Raw genomic sequence first — 25,778 nt, forward strand, 5'->3', positions numbered from 1 at the left:
TGTAAGAATCTGCAGTTTTAGATATTGCCAAAGGGTGGAAAAGTTACAGTCTCAGCTTTATATACTTGAGGACAACAGACCGTGATGAGAGGGATTCTGTAAACTTCAGTTTTTTTTCTTAAACCTGTGGTACTAAGTTGATATTTTCTGACACTGACAAGAAGTGCACTATCAAAATATGAACTCCCACACTCTGGCGTAATGATCTATAATGAACTCTGTACTTGGTTGCAGATTGTTTAGATAGTACCTCTTTATTGGCAAGCTTGCTATTTGAAACATAATACAGTTTCCAACTAATTCTATGCCAGGAACCTGAGTGCTACATTATTGGATAGTTTATCATTTAGTAATTTGGATTTTGCTGGACTGCTGGCTAAAGCCTTGTAAGCATCTGGAAGTATTCAGGCTCCACAATTAGTGTCCTGAAGGAGACTTTTGTATAACAAACTTCTGTCACAGCTCTGCTTTAATGTTTGTCTCTGGAGCCTTGCCAAGATAGTGCATTCCTGATTTCCTTTTATACTGCCCACATCCTTTTCTTCAGCAAAACAGAATTTAGTGCCTTGTTTTGAAATTTAAAATTTAATGTTTGTGAAAAGGTGAAAGTTTATTTTTAATTTATCCGTGTAAAAGCATACATGCACATACTTTAAATTTATTATAGCAGGAGCTGCAGCTCCTGCTAAAACTCAAGGTTTCATAACGGTTTTCATTATAACCCCCTTTATCAATTGATTATAACTGGCTGAAATTTTCAGTGTGTGATCTTTGTGCTACAGTGTGTTCTGAAAGCTTGAACAGAAATGGCTCATCTGTGGAGAAGGAGACAGGGTAAAATACTTCCCATTACAGAAGTCCTGTGTTTAGCAGTCTGTAGTCCAAATTGCCTGAGTTGGGAAAACCAAAATTAATAATAGGAATAGTGCTAACCAATAGAAAGTAAGTTTCTGTTGAAACTTGTTCTTGATTTGACAGGGCCTTGTATGTTCTGCAGAATTGTGGTCCAGAAACCAAGCTTTTTACTCCCACAAAAATCATGTTGCCCTCATTGTTGCAAAGAGAAACACCCAAATGTAAACCGTGGAAATTTGATATTGATGTCTACTTCATTCTTTGCAGATGGAACACAGTAGCCCCAAGCTCTTGCTTGCCCATTCCTTTTAATGGGGTGTTCCTTCTTCAATCTGATGATACAAATGTTGGTGTCAACATTTAACACTGCCATTCTGGTCAATTTTAAACCCCATTTAATGTGTTTGGGTTTGTGCAATAAACTGCCTTTTCACAGCTTCAGTTTGGGTGACAAATGCAGCACTATCCCAGACCTATTGCTGAAACCTCTTGCTTCTTCCTCTGCTCCTTTTTCTATGAATTCTACAATGTAATTATACATTTTCATTGCAATATTTTGCAGTACTCTAAAAATGAGGCAATATAAAATCAAACTTGAAAGTACAGTATCCCTCTGATATTCTCTCCCTCAGTCCTATTTGATTCAGTAAGAGCTGTTTCCGGGAGAAAAAATTCTAGACTGTACAGAGCCTACATCCTGAGGCAATAGATTCCATGGAATCCAGTGTTCTTGCTGCAGAACATAGGTGTAGTTTACTATAGAATACATGGTGGTCTGTGTTATGACTTTCTGAAGATCACATGCTGTGCATGCATAGTATAGCTTGGAGTATTTCCTAAGCTTAAACTTTTTTTAGTTCAAGAATGCTGCACATGTGAGAGGCCATTTTAGCTGGATTGGGAAAAGTGTGCTGGAAATGACAGGTTTATGAGGGCTGCTGCACACTGTGGTTTGCAGGAAGAGGCCTCTTTAGTTCACCATCAGAGTTTGTAATGAATTTTATCTTAATTACTGATATACTCTGTTTTAAACTTTTAGTCTGAGTATTTCTCTCCTTGGAAATGAAGACTGAACAAAAACTTGAACGTAAATAGTATAAAACAAGCCAAACCCATCAAAATTCAGTTCTTAAAGTTAGCTAACCCACAATACTACTCTCCTGAATACAGCCTCTGGATTCATTCCCAGATCTCTTCCTCGGAGACCTCCTGGATTCAGACTACTTCCCTCACGCTCTTGCTGAATTTAGTCAGAGTACCTCTGTCAAGGTTCCTCCCCAACTCTGAACTCTAGGGTACAGATGTGGGGACCTGCATGAAAAACCTCCTAAGCTTATCTTTACCAGCTTAGGTCAAAACTTCCCCAAGGTACAAAATATTCCACCCGTTGTCCTTGGACTGGCCGCTACCACCACCAAACTAATACTGGTTACTGGGGAAGAGCTGTTTGGACGCATCCTTCCCCCCAAATTACTTCCCAAAACCTTGCACCCCACTTCCTGGACAAGGTTTGGTAAAAAGCCTCACCAATTTGCCTAAGTGACTACAGACCCAGACCCTTGGATCTTAAGAACAATGAACAATCCTCCCAACACTTGCACCCCCCCTTTCCTGGGAAATGTTGGATAAAAAGCCTCACCAATTTGCATAGGTGACCACAGACCCAAACCCTTGGATCTGAGAACAATGAAAAAGCATTCAGGTTTTTTTTTTTTACAAGAAGACTTTTAATAAAAAATAGAAGTAAATAGAAATAAAGAAATCCCCCCTGTAAAATCAGGATGGTAGATATCTTACAGGGTAATTAGATTCAAAAACATAGAGAACCCCTCTAGGCAAAACCTTAAGTTACAAAAAAGATACAGACAGAAATAGTTATTCTATTCAGCACAATTCTTTTCTCGGCCATTTAAAGAAATCATAATCTAACACATACCTAGCTAGATTACTTACTAAAAGTTCTAAGACTCCATTCCTGGTCTATCCCCGGCAAAGACCAGCATATAGACAGACACAGACCCTTTGTTTCTCTCCCTCCTCCCAGCTTTTGAAAGTATCTTGTCTCCTCATTGGTCATTTTGGTCAGGTGCCAGCGAGGTTACCTTTAGCTTCTTAACCCTTTACAGGTGAGAGGAGCTTTCCCCTGGCCAGGAGGGATTTCAAAGGGGTTTACCCTTCCCTTTATATTTATGACAACCTCTGACTTAGTATCCACTCCTTTCCCTCAGCCTGTCCAGCTATATACCCAAATTGACTGCCCTGCATTAGCCTCTTTCTGGCCGATCTTCTAACTGTGGACTCTGCACCCTCCACAAAGTTCAGGGCATGCAGATGAGGGGATGTGTAATGGATGTGAGCTACGTGATTCATTAATATTAAGGGTTTGATTATATAAACAAAGTTAGTTAAATATTAGTATGCTTACTATGTGTATTGGAGGAAGCCAACATAAGCTGTCTATACAAGGTGGGAAAAAGAACAAAGGCCTCAGATATTTCTTCACAAACATGTAAGGGAACATACTAGAAGCATTCATGTGGATGACCCACCTCCAATTCCTTTTGGAGCTCTCACAAACTAGTGTATTTAGGGGGGAGGATTCCCAGCTTGTAAACACATGAGAACCAAAAAACCTGAGGAACCTGAGACAAAGAGCTTCTGGGTGAGATAAGTGTCCCCCTCTAGGGAGGGGGCAATGGTTGTTGGGCATTGCTGATGAGAAGCTGTTCTCACCAACCCTGAACCCCAGGGGTCTGGAGTAAAGAGGGAACTGCCTAGGGTCTCTGTGACGAGATGACAAGCCTCTGAGTGAGAGAGACCTGTGTATATAGCAGGGTGGATAAAAATTAATGATTTAAAAAAAAATAAAAACAGATTTTTTTATTTAAATTGCTTTTTTTCCTCAAAGCATTTTATCCAACCCCCTGCCACACACCTATCTAAAGATATAGTTTTAATTAAGATCCGTTATAGCTCAGAGATATCTCCTCATGGAATAGGGATTATAAAGTCTAATTCTATAGTATGAGACAATATATTAATGTAATGTTAAAGAAAATTTTTGTAAATGAATTTCAGTAGTTCATGGGTTAGGGACCCAATCTTATGGGGTTCCACAAGCTTCTGTGTAGATTTAGGTTAATCTTTCTATCTACCCAATGAGTCTCAGTCTAGAAGAAACCATCAGAGATGCTTAGTTTTGCGGTTCTCAAATTGTGGATTTGTCTCTCCCAGAGGTAACATGCTTGTTAACAGTAAAAATGTTTTAAAATAAATATATAGAGGTGAGAAATAACAGACCTCAACTCTATTGTCCCTCTGCAAATTTGTGTACACAGTCAGTCCCTTCATACGTCTCTAAAAGTGCAAAGTTTCAAAAAGTTCAATGAGTAGAAAGAAGATTGTTGGGGGCGGAATAGATCTGGACAAGGAGAAGTCTGTAGATAAATGTTAGAAGTGAGGGATATATGCTTTTTTGTTAAAATATTATATGTTTGCTGTTGAAGAAAAAAATCCAGAATACTTTTACGTTGTTGTTTTTAGTTAAATAGAACAATGTAAATGTCTGTCTGGTGATGTTCTCCTTCTAATACAGAATGGCAAGAAAATCCTCCAAATATTAATGATAGTTCACCTCCCAATGACTTCATAAATATCTGCCTCAATTACCTTTTGGTAAATGAAATCGCCAAACAATAATTAGTTTTACAGCTATATCAGAAAATGAATCTGAAAAGTTTTCAAAATAAATAACTATTTAAAAATGTATAGTGTGTGGCTTCTAAAAATGAAACCTACATCTCTATCTCTGAGTTGTGAAGAATATGTAGTAAGGTTATAACCAACAAGAATACACTTTTTTTATGTAGAAAACCATGATGAAACAGTCTTCCTGACTAGTGGTTGAAATCAAATCTACCCTGGTGTATCGACTTTAAAATTCTTTGTTTTCTCTTCCTTTTATGCTTTGTTCCAACTGTGGTAAATGTTTGGAGAAGGCTGTCTGGTCACTAATTACTAAGGTTAAGTTTTTGTCACAGATATTTTTTAATAAGTCACTGGCAATAATGAAAAATTCATAGAAGCCTGTGACCTGTGCTTGACTGTTACTAAAAATATCCATGACAAAATGGGTAGCCTGGGCAGATGCTGGGACGGGGAGGAGGAAGGGGTGGGAGCTCCAAGGTCCCCCTCTGCTGGTGGCCAGGAGCTGCCAGGGGTCCCCCCAGCCAGGAGTGGTGGGGAGCTGTGGGGATCCCCCCCCCCCGCCGCAAGCAGTGGCCAGGAAGCCCCCACAGCTGCCTGCCGCCACAGGCGGCAGGGGACCCTGTAGCTCCCAGATGGCTGAAGTCACAGCGGTCTTTGGAAGTCACGGATTCCAGGACTAAATCGCAGTCTTACTAACTACCACTGGTTATGGCATCTAAAGGGAAGAATTGCCGGTACCTAAGCCAGTCTGACCTGCTGAGAAATCACTGTTGATATACAGGGTGCAGTAGTCCAGGATCTGGGCTTGAGTGAGAGAGTTGTGTGATTCCACCCCATGGAGGTAGACATAAGGCCTCAGACCTTAGGCTCGCAGTGGGTCTCAAACTTTTGTACTAGTGACCCCTTTCACATAGCAAGCCTCTCCAACCCCCCCCCCCCAAATTAAAAACACTTTAAAATATATTTAACACCATTATAAATGCTGGAGGCAAAGCGCGGTTTGGGGTAGAGGCTGCAAGCTCGTGGACACCCCCCATGTAATACCTCGTGACTCCCTGAGTGGTCCTGACCCCCAGTTTGAGAATCCCTGCCTTAGACCTATTTCAGAGGTCCAGCAAGTCCTGTATTTAACCAGATAAACTGAAGAAAACACTTTCAAGGGTGTTAGTTTTGCAAAAAGGCCTCTTTTGTGTTGAATAAAGAAGACTGCAGTAGCCCTGTGAGAGTGAAGCCTCAAACACTTAAGTTTTAGAGGACCTATCCAGGTGATGAAGAGGTCAATCTAGCTTAGACTTTAAGCAGGGCCAATGGATAATGTCCCTTCAACTGGAAGGGTTTCTTTGAAGCAGGCTGGAGCAGTTTTCAATGTGCCTTTCTTCCCATTTGTTCCCTTCCTAGGAGCATGCAGAGCAGTCAAAGATCTGTAATAAGACTTAAAATGTATGCATCTGTAGCACTAGCAAGTAACATTGCTATAGGTTATCTGAGGCAGGCAGAGTAGATCAGACCTGCTGCCCAAGGTCCATTTGGAAACACAGATCCAGCTTCCTTCTAGTTAACAGCTTTTCTTGTAAGTTATGTAGGCAAGGTCCTATCTGCATTCTCACCATTCACAAAAGAGCCTATTATCAAGGCCAGGTTGAAGTACTGGAATGCATGTTGTGTGGGGGTTGTGACCAAAGACCAGATTTCAGATTCTGTTTTTGTAAGGAAATCTGTACCTCTGGTCTAGTCTATTTCTTTACTTAATGCTGGTATGTGCCTTTACTTAATTGAGAAGGTGGATTGCCTGCTTAACAGGATTCCTCTGAGCAGCAGAAAGAACTGTGCTCCTTCTCGCCAGAAAATTAAGAGTATAGATTTGGAAATTCCAGCACGTGTTCTTCATTATCTTATGAAGAGCTCCCTAAATGGCTTTATTATTAATGACCTTAAACCTTCATCCTGAAGGTCTTAAAGCTAGGGCAGTGTGTCTCAACAGTAGCCCTGGGGTTCAGAGGTCTTTCAGGGGGTACATCAACTCAGCTAGATATTTGCCTAGTTTTATGTAGACTTTAGTAAAAAGTACTAGTGAAGTCAGTACAAACTAAAATTTCATACAGACAAAAGGAGAAAGTAAGCAATTTTTCAGTAAGTGTGCTATGACACTGTATTTTTGTCTGATTTTGTAAGCAAGTAGTTTTTAAATGAGGTGAAACATGGGGTTTCCAAGACAAATCAGACTTCTGAAAGGGGTACAGTAGTCAAGAAAGGTTGAGAACCACTGCGCTAAGGAATACTTTCCATTTGAGCGTCAGTGCTGCATTTCTTGAGGACTGCAAGAACCCCCCCCCCCCCAATCTGACTGATTCATCAGCTGTTTGTATATTTATATCAAAAGAAGCACTGATGGAATATGTAAGTCTTCGTGACAAACTGTCTCTGGAATAAGAGAACTAAGGGCACAATGATATATAAAAAACCATGCATAATGAAAACATAACTCTCTCTGCATTCATATGATGATATCAAATTCAGCTAGTGAGTTTGCAATCTGCTACATGAGCTGAGACAGACTGCAGAGAAAATCTGCCAGGAGGCAACGTGGATAAACTTTTTTTTAACACTTTTTTCTGGGCATTACAAGATTGTTTTCAGTGAGTTTAACCTTTGCCTGGAGGCTGCACTTTGCTGTAGCAGACCACTAATTGTTGCTCAATCTCTCCTAGTAGGCAAAGTGAAAGACTGACTTCCTGTTCCATTTTTTTCTCTCTCCTTTCCATTTATGATACCTTTTATTATTAGTTAATTAAGGAATTCACTGCCAGATGTATTCTTATAGGAGGGAGTAATTTGGCTTGCCTTTCAAACTTCCTCTCTTGAGGAGAGGGGTGTCAAGCATATGACCTAGTTGATGAATTTGTGGCCTCCATGACACACTCAGGTTTTCTAGAATTGCAGCTTTTGCTTAAAAATAAATAAATAAATTCTATTCCCTCATGGTTGCAATGTAAAAAAACCCTTCCAAATGTGAACAGGGTGTAAACAGACCCTATCTCCCTAAGTTTGCAGATAAACTGTTACATTTGCTGTAATAGTTCTGAACTGTTCTGCTCTCTATTACTCATTGGAGCCTCAACTCTAAAACGCAGTGGTGACACTTCACTGTCAAAATTGACTACTGAATTGCTGCACATTCTAGTGCATGGAATAAGAAAGCATGTGACAGTGACACCCTTAGGGAGATGAGAATTGAGTGGTGGTGGTGGGAAGGAAATGCAGACAGTCAATCATAGGGAAAGAAATGTTTCAGAGTAACAGCCGTGTTAGTCTGTCTTTGCAAAAAGAAAAGGAGTACTTGTGGCACCTTAGAGACTAACCAATTTATTTGAGCATGAGCTTTCGTGAGCTACAGCTCACTTCATTGGATGCATACCGCGGAAACCGCAGAAGACATTATATACACACAGAGACCATGAAACAATACCTCCTCCCACCCACTCTCCTGCTGGTAATAGCTTATCTAAAGTGATCATCAAGTTGGACCATTTCCAGTACAAATCCAGGTTTCAGAGTAACAGCCGTGTTAGTCTGTATTCGCAAAAAGAAAAGGAGTACTTGTGGCACCTTAGAGACTAACCAATTTATTAGAGCATAAGCTTTCGTGAGCTACAGCTCACTTCCTCAGATCTGAGGAAGTGAGCTGTAGCTCACGAAAGCTTATGCTCTAATAAATTGGTTAGTCTCTAAGGTGCCACAAGTACTCCTTTTCTTAGTACAAATCCAGGTTTTCTCACCCTCCGCCCCGCCCCACACAAACTCACTCTCCTGCTGGTAATAGCCCATCCAAAGTGACCACTCTCTTCACAATGTGTATTGTGTGTGAGGGGGCGGAGGGTGAGAAAACCTGGATTTGTGGTGGAAATGGCCCGACTTGATGATCACTTTAGATAAGCTATTACCAGCAGGAGAGTGGGGTGGGAGGGGGTATTGTTTCATGGTCTCTGTGTGTATATAATGTCTTCTGCAGTTTCCATGGTATGCATCCGATGAAGTGAGCTGTAGCTCACGAAAGCTCATGCTCAAATAAATTGGTTAGTCTCTAAGGTGCCACAAGTACTCCTTTTCTTTTTAGGGAAAGAAATAGAATTCTGGGGAAAGAAGAGAGCAGAAACAGAAGTAGTGGTGGCTTTGAGTAATGGAGAATTACAGTAGAGGACTGGATAATGTATACTTTTTAGTTATTACATAAAACCTTGTTTTCTCTTTGCAAACCTCCCACCAATATCATCTGAGGAATTTTGTGGAGTCCTGAACTTGGATCTTCTCCCACAGACCATAATGAAACCGTGAATCTAGCTCTCTGCACCTGGGATGTTTAGCAACTAACTTTCCTATTTTTCTTTTTGCGTGAAGAGGTCCTATAGCTGGCCCTTGTTATGGAACTATTGATTGATTTTTACTTAGCTTGATGCACTTTTGAAAGCAGTTACCAAGAGATGAGGCCTGGAGGAAGGTCTTAAACGGGGATGCTCTTTGCTTTCTGTAGCAGGAGGAGCAACCCAGCTGTTGAGAATTACTAGCTCATCGTGTAGAAATCAGCAGCTAATTCAAAATTTCTTCCTTTAACTGAGTGAGTAGACTCTGAACCTGAACAGCTACATTTTCATAAGTTTTTTGCAAGCTTGATGTGTTTTTTTCAAAAAAAGCACGTTTTATCAGAGTACAATTTAAATCTAAGCTGCTTTCTATTTTTGATGCAATTTGTGTCCAACTTTAGTGAAAATGGAAAACTTTCACTTTGTGGTTTTCACATACTAGTGTAATACTGCAGTTTTTTTCTTTTTGGGGAATGAGGAGGAATCAAATACTCAAGACTTCGCCTCTATCATAACTTTTATCCAAAAGAGCTTAGTTGTTAGATGTCTCAAAGTACCAACCAATATTTTTGAACTAAATAGTTTGAGGTGGTGGTTTTATTGAAGTCACTAATGTTCAAGACTAGCACAGAAATGGCCCACAATTTGGGAAGAATGAAGCTTTCCTGGCCTCTGGCTTTATTTAATAGTGCACGTAGCTATTTTATCTTTATTTTATAACCAAACTGCTGTTGGTGTGGTGTGTCTTGTTTTTTTTAGACTTATTCTGGACTGTTCTGCGTAGTCATAAATCCCTACAAGAACCTCCCAATTTATTCGGAAAATATCATTGAGATGTACAGAGGGAAGAAACGTCACGAAATGCCACCACACATTTATGCAATATCTGAATCTGCATATAGATGCATGTTGCAAGGTAAGAACTATTTAAATATTACTTATAAATAACTGAAATTGTTTAATGCACTTAATTTTAGGCTCTCTATTGTCACACTAAAGGTCTGCTTTCTAATAAATACAGAAATCTTTAAATTTTTTAAAGAAAGATTTTGGGGGCGGGGGCAATTTGGAACAGTGAGTGACCTTTAAGAGTATGACTCTATGGTGTGTTTTCTTGACTTCCAAAGTACCTGCCAGTTTGCTGCTGTGACTGAATGATAGACTTTGTAATAAGTGGCATAATAGTAATAGTAAACTTAAAGTGGAAATGGCTTCCTTCAGAACGAAGTAGTAATGACATTTGGGACATAAAAGAGGTGCTGATACACTAGGGAACATGTATTTCCAGAGGCACCAAAATAAAAATTAAAAGGTATGCAGCGAAACTAAACTAATTGGTTTCAGAAACAATTGCTAAATGGGTACATTCAAACTGCTTTCTGTACTCCTGTTTTAATGTTGTCACTGCACGCTATACTGAGGTTTCTCAGTGGCTAAAATTATTTTTATATACACGTGTACACATAGGGTAGCTGTAGCCTTGTTGGTCCCCGGATATTAGAGATACAAGGTGGGGTGAAGTAATATCTTTTATTGGACCAACTTCTGTTGGAGAGAGAAACAAGCTTACAGAGCTCTTCTGCAGGTCTGGGAAAGCTAAATGCAGACCTGCAGAAGAGCTCTGTAAGCTTGCTTCTCTCCAACAGAAGTTGGTCCAATAAAAGATATTGCCTCATCCCACCTTGTTCCCTGTGCCGATGAGGGATTCTAATGTTGGGGTAGGTACTCCACTCCCCAAGAGGTGGTAGCTAGATCAGCAGGAGAAGTCTCCCATTGACCTAGCATTATCTACGCTGGGGGTTACGTTGGTTTAACTGTGCTGCTCAGGGTGTGTGGATTTTTCACAATATGTCAACAGTAACCACATTTGCAGGTGGGAGAAGGGGAAGGGAGATGCTGTATTGTCTAAGGCCTAATTACTTAAGCTGAAGTTTTTTACCCAATAAGAGTCTCCAAGATGAATTTAAAGACTAACACTTAGACTGCATTTAAGACAATAAGGATAACAAAACATAGCTCTAGATCAGCGGTACTCAAACCTCTTCATGTTTTAGCATACTTCAAAGGTGTGCACGCATGTGGTTTTTTTTTTGTCTGTCTGTTTTTTGGCCATATCTCCTCATCCCAATCTTGGTTCCACATCGCCATGACAACCATAGTTTTGGTCCGCATAAATGTCCTAGAATAGTGAGGCAAGATGAAGATACAGCAACTCCTCACTTAACGTCATCCCAGTTAACGTTTGTTTTGTTATTAGGTTGCTGATCTATTAGAGAACATACTTGTTTAAAGTCGCAAAATGTTCCCTTATAAGGTTGTTTGGCTTGCCCCATTCTGCCCAAAAAAGCATATGTCCCTCACTTCTCACAGGTTTCTGTATAGATTAAATTTAAATAATCTTTCTATCTACCCAATGGGACTCAGTGTTCAGTCTAGAACAGTGGTTCTCAACTCTGGTCCACCGCTTGTTCAGGGAAAGCCTGACAGGCTGGGCTGGTTTGTTTACCTGCCGCGTCCACAGGTTCGGCCGATCGCGGCTCCAACTAGCCGCAGTTCGCTGCTCTAGGCCAATGGGTGCTATGGGAAGGGTGGCCAGCACGTTCCTCAGCCTACGCTGCTTTCTGCAGCTCCTATTGGCCTGGAGCGGCGAACCGCAGCCAGTGGGAGCTGCAATCGGCCAAACCTGCAGATGTGGCAGGTAAACAAACCGGCCCAGCCCGTCGGGCTTTCCCTGAACAAGCTGTGGACCAGAGATGAGAACCACTGGTCTAGAAGATACCATCAGAGATGCTTAGTTTTGCAGTTCTCAGACTGGATTTTTGTCTCCAGAGGTAACATGCCTGTTAACAGCAAAAATGTTTTAAAATAAATAATAGACCTCAAACTCTATTGTCGCTCTGCAAATTTGTGTACACAGAGTCAATCTCTTACCTCTCTCTAAAAGTGCAAAGTTTCAAAAAGTTCAATGACTAGAAGATTGTTGGGGGCGTAATAGATCTGGACAAGAAGTCTGCAGATAAATATGAGACGCAAGGGACACATACATTTTTTGTTAAAATATATTTGCTGTTGAAGGAAAAAAACCATAGTACTTAATGTGACTTCATAAATATCTTCCTCAATTACCTTTTGAAATGAAATCCCCAAACGATCATTCATTTTCTGATATAGCTGTAAAACTAATCTGAAAAGTTTTTTCTAAATAAATGTTTAAAAATGTAGGTTTCATTTTTAAAAGGTACACAATATACATCTATCTCTGAGTTGTGAAGAATGTGTTTAAGGTTATAACAGCCAACAAGAATTCACTTTTATGTAGAAAACCATGATTAAATAGTCTTCCTGACTAGTGATTTAAATCAAATCCACCCTGATCGGTCTTGGCTCCTCCTCTGACATACAGATACACCTTATCACTAAGGTATAGGTGAGGGCCTTGGCTCTTGGAGCTCTGTGATTTTTAGAATCTTAAGCTTTCACTTCAGAGGATCGCAGAACAAACAGGTGACAATTCTTAGTCATGTTGCTTAATGCACTACTTGAAAGTGCCCAGATGTTATCATAAGCATGGTATAATCTGTATAGGATAGGAACATTATCTGAAAATTTTGGGGCCTACGCTTTTTGGAGAGAGGTTTCTTCATCTAGTACAAAGCATCATCCCTCTTAGGAGGAAATCTGAGCTTCAATAAAAAGAACTAATGTTCAGAGTAGTTAAGCTTTTTCTGAACGAAATCCATATCTTTTAGTTGCTTTTCAGCAAGTTTCAGGGCAAAGAGGTGTGAAATGTGTGTAATCTGTAGCTATTCCTTCTTGGAAGTATTTTGAGTTTACAGCAATTTTGTTAATCTCTGGCTAATCCTGGTTTGAGGAAAGTACTGGTATTTGGTTTTTGCTTGATCCCATTGTGTCTAGTTGTAGCAGTAACTTTGCTATTTTGTTACCTTCCCTATAATGGTGGGATGATTATTACTTGCTTTGCCACCAATTGAACCCATTGCAATGGAAAAGAAGTCAACACAGAAAGGCCTAGTCTACACTATACCAGCCATCTTTTTCTAGCTATACCAGCAAACCCTCCTAGCATAGAGGCAGCTCCTACAAGCAACGTTGTGTTTTTGCCAATATAGCTTATACTAGTTCCCTAAATAAAATAAACTAGAGCAGGAAAAGCACTTACTAGTTTGAATTGCCATACCTCCTAGGAGCCCTAGTCCTGGATATTATACTGGCTGAAGCCCTAGTGCAGATGCTGTGAAACTGGCTAAAAAACAGTGCTGAGAACAATGAGGTCCTGGTGCCCGACTAGGGCTCCTAGGAGGTATGGTAATTCAAACTAGTAAGTGGTTTTTCCCAGTGTAGCTTATTTTATTCAGGGAACTGGTATAAGCTATATTTGCAAAAGCACTTTTGCTCATTGGGGCTGTGTCTATGCTTGGCAGGTTTGCTGGTACCAGCAAACTTTATTTTTCTATTGTAGATTGCTTCTTGTCCCAACTAAGGTCTAAGGTCAAAAAGGTCTAAAGTCTCACAAGGATATGGAGACAATTGTTTGTCTTGGTTCCAAATTGCAGTAATTGTTTTAGCTCCGCCTCCTCAGTTTGAGTATTGACAGAGGTGTCATCTGTTTGCAAACAAAAATGGTTATGGGAATCTTGCTTTTTGGGATGTAAACTAGCCTTAAAATTCTGGGATTAGTGAATATAGGTTTCCATTCAGTTGGTTCTAAAACCAAAGAGGAGGATATTTGATGTGAATGATAAAACCAAAGTAGATGGTTCTTATGGGAATAAAATGCCTTCTCTCTCTGTCTCTCTGCCACACACACAGTTCAGTTCCAACTCTTTTTTTTTTTTTTGACAATTTAGTCAATTAAAATTTTCAGCTAAAGGAAGAAAATATGCAGGAACTAGCATGCCTTTCTTATTCTCTACCCCCCCCCCTTGCATTACCAAGATCTGAAGATGTTCAGAAATTGTATTAAAATCTGGATTGTACATACAGGTGAGATGCCTTACCTCCTCCTCCTGTAGATTCTGAAGTTAGCCATACCTCACTGGCCACTTTGCTTGCAAATGCCCTTACAATTGCTGATTTCTAAGGCAGTCGTATCAGATCCATGTGCAAGACCCAAATGGGGGATTATACAGACCTAAACTGTAACATTAAACAACTCTTTTTTTTGTTTGTTTTTTTGTTTTAAGACCAGTCTTTCTGTCGTGCAAATTGAGCCTTCATTTCAAAATTAATATGATGGGAGAACTGCTTGGGACATTCTGGTTTCATGTCCTAGAATCAGATTAAAAGCTCGCTTGTGTTCAACTTCGTGCTTCACAAACTATGTTCTCTTTAAATGCAAGTGTGTTAGGGCCCAAGAGTTTAAATAAACAATTGGGGCTTAAATTCCAAAATATCTCTGGTTCAGATTTTAAAAATTAAGGTGTGTTGTGGAGTTTTTTTTTTTGTTTCCCCCTAACAAAATTTGACGCTGCTTGATCATCTGAATAATCATTCATTGTCTTGCCAAGTGCTGGAAAGACTCCATTTTGTTAAACTCCAAATATAAACTGGAAACTGCATTGCACAATGACAGCTCTGTTGCAGAGGGTTTTTGTATAGCTGGCAGTTAGCAATGCTGCTGTCAAACGGCTTCTGTATTCTTCTCCTATTAACGTATTTCCTGTTTAGAAGGACCTTAAGTACTGCACTCTGCACGGGTCAACTCTTGTGATGCCCTGCTGAAAGAGGGAAACTGGGTTGAAATCTGTACACTTGAGAATCTCTCTCCCCCCTCCCCCTGTGCTTATAAAGCAAAAAGATCCATTCAAATAATAGAAATGTAGGACCCAAAGGAACCTCAGTAGGTCATCTTTTTCTGGTCCCCATGCTGAGGCAGGACTAAGTATTATTGAGACCATCCCTAACCAGTGTTTGTCTAACCTGCCTTTTAAAAAGCTCCAGTGATGGCTATTTCCTATTGAGGTTATGGAATCTGTTCTAGTGCTAAACTACCCTTACACGTAAAAACTTTTTGCTAATTTCTAACCTAAATCTCCCTTGCTGCTATTTAAGCCTGTTACTTCTTGTCCTGTCTTCAGTGGCTAAGGAACAATTTAATCTTCCCTCTATAATACCCTTTTACCTACTTGAAGACTTATTATGTGCCCCTCAGTCTTCTCATCTCTAGACTAAACAAACCCAGTTTTTCAATCTTTTTCTTGTAGTTCGTGTATTTTAGGCCTTTAATCACTTTTGTGGCTCTTCTTTGGATTTTCTCCAATTTGTCCACATCTTTCCCAAAGTGTGGTGCCCAGACATGGACACAGTGGTCCAGTTGAGGCCTTTTCAGTGATGAGTAGAGTGGAAAAATTGCTACTTGTCTTGTTTAGAAAACTCCTGTTAATACATCCCAGAATGACGTTGGCTTTTTTTTTTTTGGCAACAGTATTAATGTTGACTCATATTTAGTTTGATGCATTATAACCTCCAGATGCTTTTCCGCAGTGCCCCTTCCTAGGCAGTCACTTCCCATTTTGTGCAATTGGTTATTCCTTCCTAAGTGTAGTGCTTTGCATTTGTCCTTTATTGAATTTCATCCTGGTTTTTATTTCAGACCATTTCTACAGTTTGTCTAGATCATTTTTGAATCCTAATCCTGTCTTCCAAAGCACTTGCAACCCCTCCCAGTTTGGTACTGGCTACAGACTTTCATTATACTTTCTATGTTGTTATCCAAATAATTTATGAGGATATTGAACCGGACCCAGCACAGATCCCCTTGGAACCCCACTCAATATGCCCTTCCTGCTTGACACTGGATGTGCGTTACATTGGCTTAGTCTACTTGGACAAGACCCTATTCCCAAGTGCTTTAATGAAACATGTTGTAGATTTAGAAAAGCATTTTGGTAATTGCCATCACTCTGGAGCCTGGTAAAAAGAATGCCCAGGATCTGTAAACCCCCAAATTCCTGGTGAGACACGATGGAACATTCAACTTGCTTGGAAACTTATATTAAAAATCACATTATGTCAGGATTGAGAGTGTTCATGAGGCAGAACTTCAGTGAATCTTCAGTCTTTTCAAATTTCAGATACATCCATTCAAAACGGAGGCATAGGCTCGGCCTAACCACTATATCAAAGCTGGTCTTTTGCTGCAGAATGTGTGTGGCCAAATGGACTTGGATTGGTAGTCTGCATCTCTGCATGCCTCTGATTGCATAATACTTTAAGCCTACAACAGTGCATTATTTTCATATGGTTTTGATTTCTGAAAACTGAAATATGAGTTATGACCTATAGAACTTCCCTGAGAAAATACTGAACCAAAATGTATAGACACTCTGGTGGTCAATATTATAATTACATATTAGTGTTACACCCATTGTGGTTTTATGTTTAATTCAAGGGTGTACAAATCTCCAAATTTATGTAACTAAAACGAAGTGTAATATGATGTGCATTAATGAAACAGTTTTTAAAATAGCAAAATGTCTCAAACTGGGACTAAACAATTTTTTTTCCCATGGTGGTAAAAAACTGTAAAAACCACCTCTGGTAAACCATGCCATCCTGAAAAGCAGGAGAATCCATATACAGGATGTTTTTCTAAAATACCAGTCATACCACTAGAAACTAGCGGACTTGGTTTCACATGACTGTTATGGTGCTGAATCAGGCATTACTGTGGTCAAAGCTCTTAAATAAACATTTCTCCCAATATGAAGAGGAACTAACTGAAAGCATGAAACTGGCAGATAAAAATCTTATTGCAATTTTTGAAAAAATGTGTAGCTTGAACAGTTGGTATTAAAAACAGTTGTTCGGAGTCTTTTATATAGGGGACTGTTGGAATACAAACCTGGAGGAGGGGAAACTCTCTGTCCTGGAATAAACAGAGGAATACTACAAATAGACTCCTTTTTACTAGACAAACTTTATTAGCATGTTACAGGAAAATTCGTTCACTATGTGGAAAAGAAGTTGGGCTCAGTTGGCTACTCCTGATGGGCCAGCAGTTGAATCCTCTCCATGCAATGTCAGCCTTGTCCCTGCCCAGCCTTGATTTTCTTTTTGCTTTACCCTACTGTTAAAGACTGAGGTTGGGGGGAGGAGGTTGTACAGGTTAAGTAGAGAGACAGCCGCCAAGGAGTTCAGGTTCTTGGGTTTTTCCTTTGCTCAACGGAGGGCCTCTGGTGTAGAAGCAGCAGCCAGGGCAGAATAAACTGAGGATTTTTTTTATTCCCTAGGTGTCCTAACCAAGAATCGGGAAGGAGAAAAGTCACACTGTACTTTACAAACAACTAGTCATCAAACCCTGTATATAATCTCAGTAACAAAACAGTTCAAACTTCTCATACCACGAAGCTGTATTTATAGGCTACAACTGAAGAAACATTTTTAGGATTAATGGTTGCTCCATTCCCATCAACTAGGTAACAAAGCTCAAGACTATTCTGTCTTGGGGAATACCGAAAAGAATTGCCATCTTGCCCTAGCAAGAGTAGCTAGTGTCTTCTGACTGCATAGTGGGCTGCCATCTTCTTTGAAAGGAGCTTAGTTGTGAATCATGGGAAGTGATGGCCACTTTAAAAGAGGGCATTTTAGCTGATGGCAACCTGTGGCCTCAGTCTGATTTAAGAACAATGGGAGGTGGTAGTCATTTTGAAAGACGGCAATCCTTTGTGATGCTCTCTGAAAGAGAAGACTTCTATAAAAGGATGAAATATAAAGTTTGGAAAAATAGTGGCAAAAAATGACCATAATCCTAAATATTTTTAGAAACTATTTGTTGTACTGTGGCTATTCTACAGGGGGAGGAAGGGAATCCCCAAACTGTATATTTTACAGTCTGAAGTCTAATTCTTCCTTCAAACTGAAGAATTTTACATGAATCTTCCCTAAGGCACCTTAGCCAACTACAAGAGACGAACTGCATTGGAATGTCATTTTGAACCTTTCATTATTAAAATAGATTATGAAAATCTACAAGAAGGATTGTAAAACATCTACTTCTGTCAGAAGTTGAAGGTTTTACAGTTCTTCTTTTAGAATAGATTTTAACAATCTGATGTTGTCCAACTACCATTGCTTTAAGCATGCAGTAGGAATCTATCAGGATTTACCTAAATTAAATTTTGAAATTGTCAATTTTTCTCATTTTAAGGGGAAAACGTTGTAGGATCATTTACTTGATTTCAGAGTTGTAGTGAATAAATACTACTTTACAAGTAAAGAAATTATAATACAGATGTTAAACAAGTCACATACTCGAGCTCTAGCTGGAAGCTTGCAGCTGTTTTGCAGACATGCCATTTTGTGGCATAAGATCTCTACAATAGTAGAGCAAAAATGCATTCTTCTGTATTGTGCTTTAAGTTTACTGAAAATTCCACAGAAAACTAATCTAAACACTAGTTTAGATTGTAAAATCAAAATAGTAAATTGTAACTTTGATTTTTATGATTTTGATTTGAGTTGACATTCTTTTAGAACAGTGAGTAATGTGTAATAGGTAGGCTGGCAGAATTTTTTCCCTTAAATACGTTTTGCAGCAGCAAATTTAATAGATCTTGCCACTGTTATGTGTAGTTTTAAAAAACAAATGCCTTCTTTGTATAGCCTTTGCTATTGAAACAGTAAAGACTACTGTACAATGGAGTACTGTAGTTATCAACAAATTACTGTCTGTAGCGAAAAGAATGTCAAACTGGAAAGTGCTTCACTTATTTTAGAACTGAAAGATACTTGCCATTCACTCACTGGTAAATGAGTAACAGAACTGGTGTCCATTCATTTTTTTTTCTTCTAAAAGAACTAATAAAATAGCGTTCAGATTTTAGTGGTGTCTCTTCTTTGTTAGTTTTGTTTTGGCACATGGATTTAGCTACTGAAATCACAGGAAATACACAAGTCTTTTTCTAGCCATTGTGGGAAGCTTGTACATTTCAGAAACTTCTAATCTCTTAATTGTCAGTACAAACTAATGAAATTCTAGAGTATCTGACGGTGTGCTCAAGTCTGTATAAGAATTTCTGTTTCTTGTGGGATTCTGTAACTCTTCTTCTTGGCAGCGCAACTACCTTTTTCAGTTTTTGCATCAAAATGGCTATAACACAAGTTCAGTGTCTGGTCTCTTTCCCTGAAGTTAATACTCTTGTTGGTGACAGCAGCAGGAGTATGACTAGTATGGGTTTTCACTACAGAAAGAGGAAGATCTTTAGCTATAAGCATTCTACTCTGTGCAGACATTCAATTGTCCTATACATATTTAATACCTCGCATCTCTGCCTTCCATAAAATGACACAAAAAATTATTGCTAAATTGTAGCATTTGACTTCTTCCTGTGGCTAACTTGCTCAATACACTTGCAGTATATCTTTTTTTTTCTGTGTAATAGAAACCACTGCCTTGTTGAAAGCTTTTTAAAGGATATCTGGATTGATTGATTCAGCTGGGAAAAATAGTAACACGCCTCATAGCATCATGGTGATATTTATTTGAGACTAATCTAAAATAGGATGCATTTAAAACGGCTCCAAGCATTTCTCGTTGAGCTACTTGTGGTGGTATATGGTGGTAGTTGCTGGTGTCTGGACGCTTTCCACAACCCTTTGAGAGGGCAGTTATCTTTAAGTTTACTGAACTGTACTTTTTAATAAGGAACAGAAGTAGCTGATTAAAAATCCTGGCCTTCAACCATTCTCTACTCTAATGACGGCTTCTTGGAGCAGTTTGTCCTGGAATCCACAAGGGGAGAGGCAATTCTTGATTTAGTGCTAAATGGAACACCGTCTGGTCCAGGAGGTGGATCTAGCTGAACCGCTCAGTAATAGCGACCGTAAAATGTAATTAAATTTAAACATCCTTGTAGGGGGGAAAATACCAAATAACTCCCCCTCAGTAGCATTTACTTCAAAAAGAGGAACTACACAAAAATGAGGAAGCTAGTTAAACAGAAATTCAAAGGACCAGTCACAAGGGAGAAATGCCTGCAGACTGCATGGAGAAAACCTTTAAGAACACCATCCTAGAGGCTCAACCCAAATGCCCCCCCACCCCCAAACAGTAAGAGGACTAAAAATAGCCACCATGGGTAAACAGCAGAGTAAAAAGAGATGGCTAGAGGCAAAAAGGCATCCTATGGAAATTGGAAGTCATTTCTTAATGAGGAAAATAGAAAGGAGCATAAAGCTTCCCAAGAATCAGTAGGGCCAGGCCACCGGAGGAATGAGGTGCTGATGGAGCATTTAAGGAAGACAAGGCCATTGGGGAAGAAGCTAAATGAATTCTTTGTACAGGTCTTCACTGCAGAAGATATGGGTGAGATTCCCCCCACATCTGGACCATTATTTTTAGGTGACATATCTGAGGAACTGTCCCAGATTGAGATAAATAGAAGAGGTTTTGGAAAAAAATTGATAAATTAAACTAAAGTCACCAGGACTAGAAGATATTCACCCAAGAATTGTAAAGGAATGTAAATATGAAATTGCAGAACTAATAGCTAGGGTATGTAACCTATCACTGAAATCTGCTTCTGTACCAGATCACTAGAGGATATCTCATGTAATGCCCTTTTTTTCCAAGGCATTACAGCGGTGATCCTGGCAACTACAGGCTGGTAAGACTAACTTTATTGCCAGGCAAATTGGTTGACATGATAGTAAGAACATAATTATCAGACACATAGATGAATCTAATATGTTGGGGAAGAGTCAACATGGCTTTCGTAATGGGAAATCATGATTTCCTATCTATTGGAATTCTTCTGAGGGAGTCAGCAAACATGTGGACAAGGGTGATTCAGTGGATATAGTGTACTTGGACTTTCAGAAAGTATTTGATAGGATCCCTCACCAAAAGCTCTTAAGCAAAGCAAAGAGTCATGGGATAAGAGGGAAGGTCTTCTCATGGATCAGTAATTGGTTAAAAGACAGGAAACAAAGGGTAGGAATAAATGGTCAGTTTTCAGACTGGAGACTGGTAAATAGCTGTGTCCCCCAAGGATCTCTACTTGGACCTTTTGCTATTCAGCATATTCGTAAATGATTTGGAAAAAGGGGTAAATAGCGAGAGGGCAAAATTTGCAGACAATAAAAATACTCAAGATAGTTAAGTCCAAAGTTGACTGCAGAGAGTTAAAGATCTCACTAAACTGGGTGACTAGGTGCCAAAATAGCAGATGAAATTCAGTGTGAAGTGCAAAGTAATGCACATTAAAAAATATAATCTCAACTATCCATACAAAATTATGGGATCTAAATTCGCTGTTCCCACTCAAGAAGGAGATCTTGAAGTCATTGTGGATAGTTCTTTGAAAACATCAACTCCATATGGAGCAGCAATCAAAAAAGAGAAGTGTTAGGCACCAAAAGATATACTGGAATTAGGGAAGGTGCAGAGAAGGGTAACAAAAATTATTGGGGGTATAGTACAACTTCCGTGATGGGAAAGATTAAAAAGACTGGGACCAGTCACTTTAGAAAAGGGACGACTGAGGGATTTGGGGGGGTAGGGGGGTAGGATAGAGGTCTATAAAAACATGAGCGCTATAAAGAAAGTGAATAGCGAAGTGTTGTTGTTTACTCCTTCACATAACAAATGAAGCAGGGGTCACCCAATGAAACGAATAGTCAGAAGGTTTAAAACAAAAGGAAGTACTTCACACAATGTACAGTCAACCTGTGGAACTATTTGCCAGGGGATGTTGTAAAGGCCAAAACTGTGTTTGAACTGGATTAAAAAAATTCATGGAGGATATGGCTGTCGGCCAAGATGGTCAGGGATCCAACCCCATGCACCGGGTGTCCCTAAACTTCTGATTGCCAGAAACTGGGACTGGACCACAGGGGATGTGGATCACTTAAAATTGCCCTGTTCTGTTTGTTCCCTCTGAAGCATCTGGCACTGTCCACTGTCAGAAGACAAAAAGAAAAGGAGTATTTATGACACCTTAGAGACTAACCAATTTATCTGAGCATAAGCTCACTTCATACTGATACTAGGATACTGGGCTAGATGTACCAGTGATATCATTCAGTATGACCATTCTTATGCTTCTGCTAATTAACATACAAATCTGTGCAGAGACCTTTTCTGATCTGTAACTGTTCCAGCATATCTTGTTTCTCTACGGCTCACCCATGTAGCCAGAATACTGAAAATATTAAGGCTAGTCACAATGGGTGCAGGAGCACTTCCAGTATGGTTAGTGATTTCCCTCTATTTATTTATTTGACCAAAGGCAATTGGGTCCCAGTCCTGCAAGAGCACGTCTGGCCAACTCTAAATACAAGTAGTCCCACAATTACCAAATTTAGTGAGTGTCTGCAGGATTGGGCCTGTAATTTCAAAGTATGCCTCACATGGTCACTTGGTAAAGGTCATGTTCCTTGTTGGGTAATACACACAGGTCTGTTTGGATCCATGAGGAATGGCTGGAAGAAGGGCTATCCTATGGATCTGTTTTTGTGCATCTGATGTTGCTTTTAATACTGAATATTCTGCCTTCACTTTAATGTTTGCTGCTGGTACACTGAATATGGCTAGAATTAGAGAAAGCTACTATCTCCCATCCCAACCTGCCACAAACAGTACATAAGAATTATTCTTGCAAACAAGTTGGCACTGCTCCATCTCCTTCTACTGGAATTATTCAATGGGGGTAGCAAAGAACCAAATACAAGGAGACACTAAATACTGTATTTAGCACCTCAAGAGCTCTTTAAATCATGTGTATTTCAACCAGGAGCATTGTCAGGATTTTAAATTGAAGCTGTGTCTTTACAACCATCCTTGTACTTGGTGTGGGAGGTGTTTTCTTTAAGAAGCCTTTGTATTATGTACAGGCTTCTACTTTTGCAAGCAGTGAAGCAAAGGAATGGGTCCTGATGCATAGAATGGAAGCCAGAAGAGAACTGGTTTAGGAAAACCAGTAGCTGCTATATATTGTGGTATCACTGAACAGTTTTAAGCCCACTTTTCACCACCCCAGACAAAAAATAAAAATCTTCCTGTCGCATGAAATGTTGCATGCATGACATATGCCAATGTTTTAGGAAGTCTGAAGTAAATCAGGCAGATATTTCCAAATAGTGCTTTCACATCTTTAATTTTGTGTTTTTTCTTTTTTTCTTTTTTTTTTTCAAAACTCAGATTTCATAGCTTAAAGACTTCAAAGTTCTTTCACACTTATCCTCAGTGAAAACTATCAGTTTTATTCTATGTGGACATCTAGTGGTTTACTGTGTTTCTAACCAACCCAACACTGGAAAATCCACATCCTGATTTTGGGGTTTGAACATTTTCCTTTGTATACAGAAATACATTTATACCCACATGCTGTAACTTTTCATACAGTGCCAAGAAAAGCCCCATGCTTCTACAATTGCAGATAATACTTTAATGTACAAATCACTCTCTGTATATAGCAGACAAGCAGTCAAGTTCAATCAGATTAGACTGGTGCTTGTTTTTACTTTTCAACCTTAAGGAGTCACTTAGCTTTAAATCTAGGGCAAGTGTCCCTGGTTAACTTCTTGGTTTTGGTTTGAGCTTCTTTAGGTGGGACAGCAATTTGCAGAGCCTGACGGCCTGTGTAGTAGCCTCCCAATCCAGTAAACCTTGATTGAGATGCGCAAGTAGGTCTGCTAAAACGGCTGACTAGTCCAGGACCTAGTCTGACTCTTTCCAAAAGCAGTTTAGGGGTGTCTCACCATCTTTTGTCTCATGGAAAATAGATATGAAAGATAAACAATAGCTTTTTGGATTACTTCTTAACAGTCTTTTGCAGATAGCCCTGTGTATTATGGATCCTCTAATTACAGTTTTGAAATGGGTCTCTTACCCCTAATGACTTGCAATATACATCTGGGCTTCCTAAATCTCTGAGTAGCATACATTTTTATTGCAGGAAGGCAATAAATCTATAACTCAAATATTCAAATGAAAGTCCTCCCCCCCCCACGCCCCCCCTTGCTGGGGGGGGGGGCGGCGGTCAGGTGGGCAGGCTGTCATGAAAAAAGTTCCAAGAACCCTTTTTGGATTCTTGTGTTTGTGTATATCCTAGCTGAGTAACAGAGAAAACAGGTCAACTGATCCCTCGTGCCCAAGTCTCTTGTCTTTAGAGGAGACAGCTGGCTATTCTGCTTCAGTACTTGTAACGGTACTAGCTGGTACCTGAGAGCTTTATAAAATTAGTTTATATGATTTGGGTAGTGTCAAGGTTCCTTCCCCACTCTGAACTCTAGGGTACAGATGTGGGGACCTGCATGAAAACCTCCTAAGCTTACTTTTACCAGCTTAGGTTAAAACTTCCCCAAGGTACAAACTATTTTACCCTTTGCCCTTGGACTTCCACTGCCACCACCAAACATTTATCTGGGTTTATTTTTATTGGGAAAGCGTTGTTTGGAAAAGTCTTTCCCCCCAGAATCCTCCCAACCCTTGCACCCCACTTCCTGGGGAAGGTTTGGTAGAAATCCTCACCAATTTGCATAGGTCACCACAGACCCAAACCCTTGGATCTTAAGAACAATGAAAAAGCATTCAGTCTTCTTACAAGAAGACTTTTGATAAAAGTAAAAAAGAATCACCTCTGTAAAATCAGGATGGTAAATACCTTACAGGGTAATTAGATTCAAAACATAGGGAATCCCTCTAGGCAAAACCTTAAGTTACAAAAAGACACACAGTCAGGAATATTCATTCTATTCAGCACAATTCAACTTCTCAGCCATTTAAAGAAATCTTAATCTAACGCATATCTAGCTAGATTACTTACTAAGTTCTAAGACTCCATTCCTGTTCTGTCCCCGGTAAAAGCATCACACAGACCCTTTTGTTTTTCTCCCTCTTCCCAGCTTTTGAAAGTATCTTGTCTCCTCGTTGGTCATTTAGGTCGGGTGCCAGCGAGGTTATCCTAGCTTCTTAACCTTTTACAGGTGAAAGGATTTTTCCTCTGGCCAGGAGGGATTTTAAAGGTGTTTATCCTTCCCTTTATATTTATGACAGGTAGGATGACTAGTGTTTTTATTTCATATTCCTCCATACTCAGTAGAATCTTGGAGTCCATCTCCTAAAAATCCTTGGGCAAAACTATCCAAACCCAACAAATTTTTACTTTGCTTCTTACAGCAGATAAGAAGACATAGTTGAGTTTATACTGTGATACATTTTTTTTTTTTAATGGGATGTCTAAACTTCAAATCCATTAAATGAAATCATTGGATTCTAGGGGAAAGTGGGGAGGAGGGATGGCAGGAAGGGAGGAATCAGGTGCTTCACAGCAACATAATTGTCCTCCTACCTATCCACCTTTAGTGCTTCAAGTCTAGAACTGCTCTCCTAGAGAGAACAGCAGTTATCAGTTGCTATTTGATGCCTTTTTCCGGGTCCTCCTAGTTAGTGTCATGCATGGCCAGCAATTCATAAAGATCTCAAAAGTTTAAAGAATGTCACTTGACTTTTCTGTCCTTTTAAAAAAAAAAAAAAAAAAAGGGGGGGGGGGGAGCGTGTCTTGAAACATGGTATTTGCCTTATTCTGGAAGGATCAGGGCTATATCCCTTAGTCTTGAACCTTATGTTCAAACAAAATAAGGTTGACTTGTTTGCAGTGGAATTCATGATTATTACTAAGCATATGATTTAGTCATGGAGGTCACAGCAGTCACGGATTCTGTGACTCTACTGGACCTCCGTGACTTCTTTGGCTTCAGCTGGGACTGTGCACCCCTGCCCTGCAGATGGGGCTGGAGCTGGGTCTCTGCTCCTCGCTCCCCTGCCCTGCAGCTGGGTCTGGAGCCAGGACTTTGTGCCACCCACTCACCCTCCCCCACGTGGCTTCTCTTGGG

General features: G+C 39.8%; 1 protein-coding gene across 3 annotated transcripts in view; it reads left to right on the plus strand.

Annotated features, from left to right (window-relative positions):
- The window catches only part of MYH10 (myosin heavy chain 10), a 144,743-nt gene that overhangs the window by 16,663 nt on the left and 102,302 nt on the right, over nucleotides 1–25,778 (plus strand). For all 3 annotated transcript variants that reach the window (XM_073310850.1, XM_073310851.1, XM_073310852.1), the window contains exon 3: nucleotides 9,681–9,837. In XM_073310850.1, coding sequence (XP_073166951.1) covers nucleotides 9,681–9,837 — 157 coding nt within the window. The remainder of the gene's footprint in view (nucleotides 1–9,680; nucleotides 9,838–25,778) is intronic.

Source organism: Lepidochelys kempii, chromosome 14, assembly GCF_965140265.1.
Source record: "Lepidochelys kempii isolate rLepKem1 chromosome 14, rLepKem1.hap2, whole genome shotgun sequence".
In the NCBI taxonomy this organism is placed as follows: domain Eukaryota; kingdom Metazoa; phylum Chordata; order Testudines; family Cheloniidae; genus Lepidochelys; species Lepidochelys kempii.